This window comes from Dendrobates tinctorius, unplaced genomic scaffold (genome assembly GCF_039654945.1).
Source record: "Dendrobates tinctorius isolate UK_male_01 unplaced genomic scaffold, ASM3965494v1 ptg000019l, whole genome shotgun sequence".
Lineage (NCBI taxonomy): Eukaryota > Metazoa > Chordata > Amphibia > Anura > Dendrobatidae > Dendrobates > Dendrobates tinctorius.
This window is the reverse complement of record NW_027361687.1, coordinates 75047910-75060484: the sequence shown is the minus strand read 5'-3', so window position 1 is coordinate 75060484 and position 12575 is coordinate 75047910. Positions and strand designations below refer to the sequence as shown.

The window sequence follows — 12575 nt, the reverse complement described above, 5'->3', positions numbered from 1 at the left end:
TATACTCCCTGCGGGGAGCACACACATGTATATACACCCTGCGAGGAGAACACACATGTACATACACCCAGCGGGGATCACACACATGTATATACACCCTGCGGGGAGCACAAACATGTATATACACCCTGCAAGGAGAACACACATGTATATACACCCTGTGGGGAGCACACACATATATATATAAACCCTGCTGGCAGCACACACATGTATATACACCCAGCGGGGATCACACACACGTACATACACCCTGCGGGGAGCACACACTTGTATATACACCCTGCGGGGAGCACACACATGTATATACACCCTGCTGTGAGCACACACATGTATATACACCCTGTGGGGAGCACACACATGTATATACACCCTGCGAGGAAAACACACATGTATATACTCCCTGCGGGGAGCACACACATGTATATACACCCTGCGAGGAGAACACACATGTACATACACCCAGCGGGGATCACACACATGTATATACACCCTGCGGGGAGCACAAACATGTGTATATATACACCCTACTGGGAGCACACACATGTATCTTGTAGATTGTGAGCCCTCGCGGGCAGGGTCCTCTCTCCTCCTGTACCAGTTATGATTTGTTTTGTTTAAGATTATTGTACTTGTTTTTATGTATACCCCTCCTTACCTGTAAAGCGCCATGGAATAAATGGCGCTATAACAATAAATAAATAATAATAATAAATAATAATATACACCCTGCATGGAGCACACACATGTATATACACCATGCGGGGAGCACACACATGTGTATATATACACCCTGCTGGGAGCACACACATGTATATACACAAAGCGGGGAGAACACACATGTACATACACCCTGCGGGGAGCACACACATGTATATACACCCAGCGGGGATCACACACATGTATATACACCCTGCTGGGAGCACACACCATGTGACGCTACACAGCTGCTAGCAGCACTGAGTTACAGCTGATCCAATTTCCTCCCATAGAGCTGAACCCCCCTCCCTGCACATGCTCTCCCCCTCTCCACTCCCTCCCTCCCTTCACATCTCAAGGGGATCAGAGCAGAACGCACCACAATTCCCCACACAGAGGGGAGAGGGAGGCAGGTTGCAGGCGGCGGCGGGCTCGGTGGTGGCTATGCTGTGTAGCGCTGGGCAGCTGCACACAATCCCAGGCATTTGCAGCGTCTGCATCCTTTGCATCCTCTCCCCCGCCCGCCGCCTCTCATGGTCCATTCCTGGTACCCTACTTAATTCCCTGTACTGCTGCATCACATCTCGCCTGACACTAGTTCAGCTGTTATCCTGATCGGGGAGGACACCCCTGTCCCCTGCGTCCTCCAGCATCGGGGTGGAATTATGTGCAGCTCCTTTTTGTGATTTTTCCCTTTTTTCCTATATCAAGCAGTGTTGTATCTTCTCTCCTGAGAATCTGGCTGATCCTCATCTCCTAATCAGTCCCTCCTGGCACGGGCGAAGCGCAGACCCCAACATACTTTGTCATTAAGGGGAGACGGAAAACGGACGGATCTTACGGGGGAAAGCTTCTTTTTTTGGGGGGCCATTTGATCGTCATGTATCTCGCAGCCATCCTGCTCCTGACCCTGGCTGGTTTCACGGGGGCAAACGTGTCCGAATATGACCGTAAGTACCCCCATATTATTGGTAGCATAGAGTCTGAAGGATTTCCGGGACTCCCACAGTGATTTTATATATGTGTATCATTATGTGACTACAGTATGGCTAGAGATCACCAATATGGCTAGTGATCGCCGATTATGGCTAGTGTTTGCCGAAATGGCTAGTGATCGCCGATATGGCTAGTGATTGCCGATATGGCTAGTGATCGCCGATATGGCTAGTGATTGCCGATATGGCTAGTGATCGCCGATTATGGCTACTGTTTGCCAATGTGGCTAGTGATCGCCGAAATGGCTAGTGATCGCCGATATGGCTAGTGATTGCCGATATGGCTAGTGATCGCCGATTATGGCTACTGTTTGCCGATATGGCTAGTGATCGCCGATATGGCTAGAGATCACCAATATGGCTAGTGATTGCCGATATGGCTAGAAATCACCAATATGACTAGTGTTTGCTGATATGGCTAGTGATCGCCGATTATGGCTACTGTTTGCCGATATGGCTAGTGATCGCCGATTATGGCTACTGTTTGCCGATATGGCTAGTGATCACCAATATGGCTAGAGATCACCAATATGGCTAGTGATTGCCGATATGACTACTGTTTGCCGATATGGCTAGTGATCACCGATTATGGCTACTGTTTGCCGATATGGCTAGTGATCGCCGATTATGGCTACTGTTTGCCGATATGGCTAGTGATCGCCAATATGGCTAGAGATCACCAATATGGCTAGTGATTGCCGATATGGCTAGAGATCACCAATATGACTAGTGTTTGCCGATATGGCTAGTGATCGCCGATTATGGCTACTGTTTGCCGATATGGCTAGAGATCACCAATATGGCTAGTGATTGCCAATATGGCTACTGATCGACGATTATGGCTAGTGATCGCCGACTATGGCTAGTGATCGCTGATTATGGCTAGTGATTGCTGATTATGGCTAGTGATCGCCGATTATGGCTAGTGATTGCCGATTATGGCTAGTGATCGCCGATTATGGCTAGTGATTGCCGATTATGGCTAGTGATCACAGATATGGCTAGTCTTTGCCGATACGGCTAGTGATCTCCAATACCACCTGACTTATATTTCTTTGTATATATATATATGCATTAATCAACAGCTACATATATATATTTATAGTAATATTTATGTCACATCTTATATTTGTGAAAGTATATGTATCGGTCAATATCTCCATGTATATGTATTTGCAAGGATGTTTACGTTGTGCATTATATTTGTGTATATATATATACATATAATACCTGTGTAGACAGTATCAATCAACATTTACTTATGAACATATATGCATTTACAGGGATGTTTGTGTTCTGCCTTATATTTATCTTCATGCTCTCTATGTCAGCACATGTATATATACCCACACATACATATATATATACTTGCGCTGGGATAGAAAAGCATTGAGCCAGTGTATACAATGACATTTCTATATATATATGTGTTCATTTCGGCGTGAATCTACATGCAGGATGTATATATAGTTATCAATGTGCATATAGATGTACACACTCTACATTTCTCTTTATGGGGATGTTCGTTATGTCTCACGTTGTTAGAGCACAAGCAAGGATGGGAGGCTCAGCCTCGGAGGTTAGGGTTACCCTCCATGGAGGTTTGGGTTGCTGCATTAACCACTAGAGTACTGGATTTACCAGGTATTATTGCTGTGAGGGTCTGCCTCCTTGGTCCGGCAGATTGGGCAGCGCAGAGGACCCTCTTAATGCCAAACACACCCTGTTCTGGTACAGCGCACAAATTGCCACCTGTGCTTTATGGATCGTGGCTGCGGAAAGACAATAAATCCTGCTCGCGCTATGATATGGAATATCAGACATCCCTGGGAGTAGAGGGTCTGGTCCCAAGAGCTTGCACTCTACTCCACCCCACGGCATTTGGAAATCTTTTTTTTTTACTGTTAACCCGTTATATTGTCGCTATCTGCATAATTTATCTCTCATTGAGCAGCGTTGAAGGAAGCTAGGAAGACGAAGTGATGCGGGGGTGCACATACTTTCGCAGCAGACATAGAAAACTTTCGGAATGCTTCACATGGGACACGCGCCAGGATAATTAGCGGGGCAGATTAACAGAAACCCTTTTGTCACGTTCCCCTCCCGTGCCGGGGGTTGTGTTCGTTAATGCTACATTCCTCTTTATGGGGCTCTGGGAATTTCTCTCTTTTTTTCTGCGTGGTTATTAGGGTCACATTGTTGGGTTTATACAGCGGAGAACACAAACAATTACAGCAATAGCATTTCCTGTAAAAACTCATTATCAGAGGGTATATAAAAGGGGAGGGGGGTGCGAGAAAAGACCATTTATCTTCCCCACTGCTACAGATATAATGAAACATCAGAGGGCGATTTATTGAGGGTCGAAAATTAACACATATTTAGCATGCCTTCGCCTGTTTTTCACCATGAATTAGAGTGCAATCTCTTGGGATCAGAGGTTGGCGATGCTCATACACTGTACCATAACATTACGCCCCGTGTTACGCAAGTGCAGGTACTTTAGATCTTGCCATTTCTCATTTTTGTTCATTTGATGGAAGATAGAGAGGCGGTTGTCACCGTGTGCTGATATGGTTTGTGTTTTATTGAGGCGGGTAATGAAAGATTTGTAATTCTTTTATAGATAAGTGGAGACAAACCCCCCACCTTGGGTTGGGATATCCATGGTCTCAAGTGCCTGAGATCTTCTCTTTAACCAGCCATTGCCCATTTGGGATTTTTTACTGTTACCCATGCTGGAGAGATTATGAGCGTCAGGTGGGATTCGCTTGTGTAAAATGTCCTAGCGGTATATATCCAAGCTCCCGTAAGGGCTCAATATAGACCCATGACCTTCTGGACATCATAGCTTAACAAATATGAAAGTCATCCACTCGTCCAGTAGCTTTCCACCATGGCAGTGGAGGGGGTTAACGTCCCATCCCTCCGTTATCGTACGCCTTTCTGGTTCTCACTGAACCCTGAGAGAGAGTTCTTTTCCGAGCTACAGGAACTATTGTGATACACCATTGATTCAAGCCTTGAAACTCCCATTCCTACTCATCATCCGTCTAAACATGGTCCCAAAGTGACAGCTTGACGTTCAGAGCCCAAAGAGAAGAGCAACAGGGTTCTTCCCAAATGGCTGCTACTTGCTTCACAGGTTCACGGACTTCCTGAGTGATACTGGTGTCGTTTATGGTTTTCCCTCATCCATATCGTAGTATTCTATGAATGATCAACTTTGGGTCTCTCCACAGAAGAACCATTGACCTTTCTCCATCAGTAGAATTGTCATCCAGACTTTTTTTTGCCTCTTATGAAATATAGATTTTCATTTGAAATCTACTATTTAAAAGACCCATTTGAATAAATGGAGATAGTTTATATTCAAATTAGTCCATATTCAGTAAGAAAAAGAAGAAAGTCTGGAAGACAACTCTACTGATCGGAAAGGTCCACAGCTGTCTGTGACGATATATGGACATGTCTTTACAGCATCTTCAGCGCTATGCGGACAACATGATTGTCCTTTGAATGTCATGTCTGCTGCCTGTTTCAGTCGATCCAAAAAAGGTTCTACACTAGAGTAAGAAGAAAGTTTGGAAGACAACTCTACTGATGACAAAGATCCAAAGTTCTCCTTGATCTTACTCTATGATCATGTCCTAAGTAGGGAAAAGTGGCATCATAGCTATATGGATGACATAAGCACCCTTTGATTCCATGTTTTTTTGTTTCCTGATCCCCAATGAGCCTGAACTACTGACAGGTTCTCCACAAGGTGAAGAAGGACGTCTGGAAGATAAATCTACTAATGGGAAAGGTTCACAACTCTTCGTCATGATCTATGGACATATCCAAAGTTGAAGAAAGCTGTATCACCGCTATAGAGATGACATGATTGCCCTTTGATTGTCGTTCTTTCTTGTTTCCTGTTCAGTAATCACAAGAACCTAAACATCTAACGTCACCTACTGAGAGGTTCTCCAAAAGTGGGGAATAAATCTTGAAAAACCTTTAAAATACCTTCAAAGAGCATGGATAATGCTAAACAGTAGATGTCAATTGGGGTCCATATTCCATAAGTATGGTGGAGGTAGAAGCGTCAAAGAAAGTCTGTAAGACAACTCTAATGAAGGGACAGGTCCACAGGTTTGCATGATGATTAATGGACATATCCAAAGTAATAAAGATTAATATCACAATGATATGGATGACATGATCACTCTTTGATTGTTGTGATTCCAATCACAAGAACCTAATATCTCATGATTACCTATGGAGAGGCCTTCACAAATGAAGAATAATATTCAATAACCCTTTAAAATAACGCCAAATACTTCTTTAGATGAGTTGGGGTAACATTAAAAGATTGTAGAATTTTATTCTCCCCTTGTGGAGAACTTCTCAGAAGGTTGGGCTAAATGGGAAATAGGAAGCCACGACAATCATAGGGCAATCGGGTCATCCATACTGTTGTGATGCAACTCTTTCCCACTTTGGATTTGTCGATTGATCATTATGGACATCTGTGGACCTAACCCACCAAATTTTCTTTGGCAATTATGCCTCCATCAAATATGGACCCCACATTTGATGGTAGTTTAAAGGGTTGCTGAATTTTAATTTGTGTAGAACCTTTGAGTAGCTAGAAGGTCTTTGAGATATTAGGTTCTTATGATTGAGGAGCAGGAAACAGGAAATCACAAAAACCAAATAGCGATCATTTCATCCATATAGCGGTGATGCAGCTCTCTCCTTTTATAGATATGTTTGTGGCACCCCTAGGGGTATTTGCCACAAAAGTGGGATCACCACAGAAATACTGGCACAAGACACAAACAAGAATAGGGACACTGCATTACCACCTCCCGCCAGAAGGGGGAGCTCCAGAGACTCCTCTATATCAATTCTGACGTGAGGAAAAGGAGGGAGTTATTCCCGGGAGTTCAGATCTGGTGGGTCAGAATGTCAGGAGCAGTATCAGGCTCCTGAAGGACTGACTGACAATTTCAGGGCCAACAGAACACCGGTCTGAGGAAAAAGGGACAGAGAAAGAGGACATTTTAAGAACCGGGTAGCACTAATTACTACCCAGAACAGGCGCAGAGACGGATACCGGATCCGTGGCTGCATTCATTATATACAATACAGCAACCGGAAAACATGAGGTGATACCAGCCTCACTAGGGCCAGACGCAGCAACAGGTGTAGAGTTCAGCGGTACTCCTGGAGGGGGTAAGAAAAGGAAAGGACTCGAGTTGCCCGTTGAATCAAGACCCGGAGAGGACAGATTGGGCCGGCAGCCAGTTCACACACAGCAGCAGGGCCACACAGAAACAGCGCAAAATAGGAGGTAAAAGCCCCGGCAGGGCCAGAGTAACCCAAAAGTTCCCATACAGACTCCGGTGACACGAATTATTGTAACCCCCTATTTGTTGAAGTAAACTGGTTAACCGTTTCCAGTGTCTCAGACTTTCATCTGGACAGTAGCCTTCTACCCAAGATCGGGAGCATTACCGCTGAGAGAATCCGCTGCTGAACAAGTAAGTGCCCGTGCTCTTCAAGTCTCCTCATAATACCCCCTTTTGCACTGTGCATCGCCTGAGGCCACAGCACCGGGTCAAGCCACCCGTGACATTCCCCAGAGGTGAAGCAAGGACACCACCGATCCGGTGCTGGGTATTCCATGGTCTCCCGGGCGTCACATGTTCATAGATGATCATGGAGAACTGTGAACCTGTCCCATCAGTGCAGCTGTTTTCTACTTCGACCTTTGCCATAGTTAGGGAATATTGACCCCAAATTACATCTACTACTGTTTAGAATTACACACATTCTTTGATGGTATCATGAAGAACTGTCAGTTTTTTTCCCACTTGTGGAGAGCCTCTCAGTAGATGATTACGAGATGTTATATTCTTGTGATTGGGGATAGGGAACTATGGTAATCAAGGGTTGATTAAGTCACCCATATTTATGTAATGCAGTCCTGTGATGCTGCTCTTTCCTACTTTGAATATATCTACAGACCATCATGGAGAGTTATGGAACTATCCCATTAACACAGTTGATCTTTGAGACCTTCTTACTGTACTTCTAGGAATAAAAAATTATTGCATATGATTGGGAATTAGTACTAAAAGTCCCAGTCATTAATTAAGGCATTGAGTAGTATGAATATAGAGCTTCCCTCATACAATTTTCCCTTGTCTTATCGTCACTTAGTGCTGGCTTTTTCAATTTCACTACTTCTCAAGAAGAGAAAGCACCATGTGGCTCACAATAGTGAAGTACTGCACCAATCCAGGATCTCACAAAGCATTAATTATACTCAAGAAAGATTCATTCAAATCTGTTTAGGAAGCTGTGGTTCACCGCCCAACTAAGGTTTCGCTAGGTTGCTTTATCAGGGGCACGTCTTTAATGTATTTTGCTACAACATTTTGGGGTGTTAATTTTATTAATCTAGTCTGATGATCTTACTTCTACCGCTCACATACTAGACGATAGATTCTATTTTATACCTTAACTCATACTCATCTTGATGATATTTTAAAGAGTTATCAAATTTTAGGGAACCTCTCAGTTGCTGATCGTGAGATATTAATTTCCTGTGACCACCATAGCACAAAAAGAAAGTTCACATGCCCAATGAACGGTCGTTTGGCACTTGCTGAAGTGATGATGTGTCTGGTTTTACTGGTTGCTTTGGAAGGAGTAATATTTCTGTTTGGTTCTAGAGTTTCCCACTATGAGGATTGAATGTGATTGTGGTTTTGACCATTATGAACAAATGCATAGTTTCTTAACTAATCTGTAAACCAGTGGCGTAGTGTGGATGCTGTGGCCAAAGAGACGGTCGCTAAACGTTATGGAGATGCAAATTCTCTTCTTTAGGGTTAGTAGAATGTAAAGGTATGTCTTTTACCAGGTGTAGGTGTATGGTGCTTGTTCAGGAGCTATAATATATATATATATATATACATATATATATATATATATACATATACATATATATCTCAATGGCGGAATTGGGTTGTTTTGACCATTTCATCCCACTTGGATTTATTTTCACATTCATTTTTAAGTCCATTCTAAGGTAAAATAAATGGCTTCATTCAATACTACAACTTGTTCCGCAATTATAAGTCCTCATATGGACATTTTCCAAATAACTTTATTAAATTTTAAAAATAACAGTAATATTTTGCAATGACATATAAATGTAGAGGTTACATTTATAGATATGACAAAGGGAAGGGAAGGATAAGGGGTTCGGAATGGGTTTAAGTTGCTTTATTAAGACATACAAAGGACAAAACAAAAGGAGGGAAGGGAAATATAACAGTAATGTTATGTATAAGAAAATAAGTTGAGATACATAACTAACTATAACTACAGTGTTGTGTCTCCTCGATATGATTGGGATTGAACAAACGCAAAAAGAAGAGACATGACAATAAACTAACAGTATTGTATCTTTCAGTGTTTTTTAGGGATTAACAAATCCCTAGAAGTAATAAGACAAGCATACATACACCAATATACCTGTAAAAAAAAAAGGTATGTTAACCGCTTACTAAAATATTAAACCTGTAAAGAAAAAGGTGTTAATTCCGTAATGAACTATATGTAGACTTGTCATAGACCAAAAAGGAGGAAAGTTGGGCTTTTTTCTCAGATTATACTCGTGAAATACGAACCAAGGACCATTAAAATCACTATTTTTAGATAAATATAATTGTAGCCCAAGCAACGAGAGATCAATTTCGACAGTTCACTATAACTCCTCATATGGCCATGTCACGGGAAAAATGCAAAAGACTCATGGAAAAAAAAAGAAGGAAAAAAGGAAACTGCAAAGATAGGCTCTCAGGTCAAAAGCGGCGAGAGTTATTTTAATTTTATTTCCCTACTCTCCTGATTATTCCATTTTTATACATCCGTCGTACAGTTCCAGATGTATGGGCATTTTTTATTTGGTGCCAACTTTTAAAATCTTTTCTAAAAGCGCATGGCTCACAGGATCCTCTAGGGGGTGTCTTTAGGTGTTATTTCCCAGTGAGACCTGACCCCTCGGAACAGACTTACCCTTACACTAAGTAAACGGCACATGTATCTGGGACCATATGGCAGATTGTAAGAAAAACAAAAACCGGAATACTCAGGGGGAGTAGAGGGAATAAAACATGTACACCTACTGGCCAACTTTAGACTTGCTGACAGGTGCTCTTTAAAGACTTTTCCTTCTCCATACCGAAGGATCTCGCCTTCTATGCCACACCAGCTGTAGTTGTACTTTCCTTCAGGTGTACTGCACTTATCATGAATTTAATTCATTTCCTCCGTTATTTGCTCAGAGTAGACGTTAACCGTTTAGCATTTTTACTTTTAGTTTTACTAAAATTACATTTTAGCTCTGATTCGACCTTTTGCTTGACTCTTGGGGTGCTGTTGCCACCCACAACCACACCTTCCGTGGTCTATTAAAAGGGTTAATTAAGGTAATGAAAGGACTGATAGATATGCAGAATTTATACCCGCCATCGCTTAGACAAATGCTGGTATCGGAGGGATTTTATTACCGCCACTCTTGCATCAATTTGATTTATTCAGTCGGTAAGCATGTCGTAAAAATTTACACATGTAATAAGCGCCATCCATCTCCCGGATGCAGTAATTAGCTAAGGTTCCCGGACCAGAAAGGATCACAATCCGAATATTCCATCCATAATCACATTAGTAGGTGAAATTCCACATGAAAGCAGACAAAGGAATGAAAAAGAGGGGTGAAAGCTCCCACATGCGTGTTTTACGCGGCGATAAATTCATTTGGCGCAGGTCACCGGGTTAATGCAGCGAAATCATTTACTTTATATTTTGCAGCAAATCTGTCCTTTGCAGAAGTCTTGCGGCTTGTGATGCTCGGCTGTTTACGGTAAATCTGATTCAGCGCTATTTTAATATTTGTATTAATTATTCAGGGAGGCACTGCAGATGTACAATGAAATGTTTCTCCTGACCTGGAAGATACATTATGCATTATATTGAAGAATAAGCCTCCTTAGATCTTAAAAACGTTCATTTTGTGCTGCGGGGAGAAAACACCAGCCCCCTGGCAGTCGGCGATCTCTGAGGAAGGTCAGTTGTCATCGCCTTCCCTCATTGTCTTTAGATTTTCCGTGAAAAAATGAAGTTGTTCTGACAAGTGGGATCATGTGCTATTAGCGCCGTGCGGTGCCTCTGAGAGACATTGTGTTCTAAGCAAGACGTATCGATAATGTGATAGAACGTGCTCTGATTAATATCAGAGGCACATAGAGGTAATGTTTGCAAACTTATGTTTTGTTTGAAAGAAGGAAGCCTCTCTGCATCCAAATATACGTTTCGCTTGTGCTTCTTCCAGGGATAACTCCCTGGAAGAAGCTCACGCAAAACATACTGTACATCAGGATGCAGAGAGGCCTTTTGGGTTATATTTATATTTACCTTATTTTACCTTATATATATATATACACTCACTGGCCACTTTATTAGGTACACCATGCTAGTAAGGGGTTGGACCCCCTTTTGCCTTCAGAACTGCCTCAATTCTTCGTGGCAGAGATTCAACAAGGTGCTGGAAGCATTCCTCAGAGATTTTGGACCATATTGACATGATGGCATCACACAGTTGGCGCAGATTTGTCGGCTGCACATCCCTGATGCGAATCTCCCGTTCCACCACATCCCAAAGATGCTCTATTGGATTGAGATCTGGTGACTGAGGAGGCCATTTGAGTACAGTAAACTCATTGTCATGTTCAAGAAACCAATCTGAGATGATTCGAGCTTTATGACATGGCGCATTATCCTGCTGAAAGTAGCCATCAGATGTTGGGTACATTGTGGTCATAAAGGGATGGACATGGTCAGCAACAATACTCAGGTAGGCTGTGGCGTTGCAACGATGCTCAATTGGTACCAAGGGGCCCAAAGAGTGCCCAGAAAAAATTCCCCACACCATGACACCACCACCACCAGCCTGAACCGTTGATACAAGGCAGGATGGATCCATGCTTTCATGTTGTTTACGCCAAATTCTGACCCTACCATCCGAATGTCGCAGCAGAAATCGAGACTCATCAGACCAGGCAACGTTTTTCCAATCTTCTACTGTCCAATTTCGATGAGCTTGTGCAAATTGTAGCCTCAGTTTCCTGTTCTTAGCTGAGAGGAGTGGTACCCAGTGTGGTCTTCTGCTGCTGTAGCCCATCTGCCTCAAAGTTCGACGCACTGTGCGTTCAGAGATGCTCTTCTGCCTACCTTGGTTGTAACGGGTGGCAATTTGAGTCACTGTTGCCTTTCTATCAGCTCGAACCAGTCTGCCCATTCTCCTCTGACCTCTGGCATCAACATGGCATTTCCGGCCACAGAACTGCCGCTCACTGGATTTTTTTTCTTTTTCGGACCATTCTCTGTAAACCCTAGAGATGGTTGTGCGTGAAAATCCCAGTAGATCAGCAGTTTCTGAAATTCTCAGACCAGCCCTTCTGGCACCAACAATCATGCCACGTTCAAAGGCACTCAAATCACCTTTCTTCCCCATACTGATGCTCGGTTTGAACTGCAGGAGATTGTCTTGACCATGTCTACATGCCTAAATGCACTGAGTTGCCGCCATGTGATTGGCTGATTAGAAATTAAGTCTTAACACACAGTTGGACAGGTGTACCTAATAAAGTGGCCAGTGAGTGTATATATACCTTATATTTATACTTCATAAAGAAATTGTGTAAAACAAACATGTATAAAAGTAGGAGAGCACACCCACAAAACATAGGGAGGCAGGAGTCAGACTGTATGGAAAACAGTACATAAAATATAGAAATTTAATGGTACCCACAAAACAGGCTC

General features: G+C 42.9%; 1 protein-coding gene across 2 annotated transcripts in view; it reads left to right on the top strand.

Annotated features, from left to right (window-relative positions):
• Window positions 1–1050: 1050 nt before the first annotated feature.
• CADM3 (cell adhesion molecule 3) overlaps window positions 1051–12575 on the top strand; it is a 456473-nt gene continuing 444948 nt past the window's right edge. Inside the window, exon 1 of one of the 2 annotated variants that reach the window (XM_073567238.1) lies at window positions 1051–1646. In XM_073567238.1, coding sequence (XP_073423339.1) covers window positions 1577–1646 — 70 coding nt within the window. In that variant the 5' untranslated portion in view covers window positions 1051–1576. The remainder of the gene's footprint in view (window positions 1647–12575) is intronic. The other variant, XM_073567239.1, reaches the window with a different exon arrangement.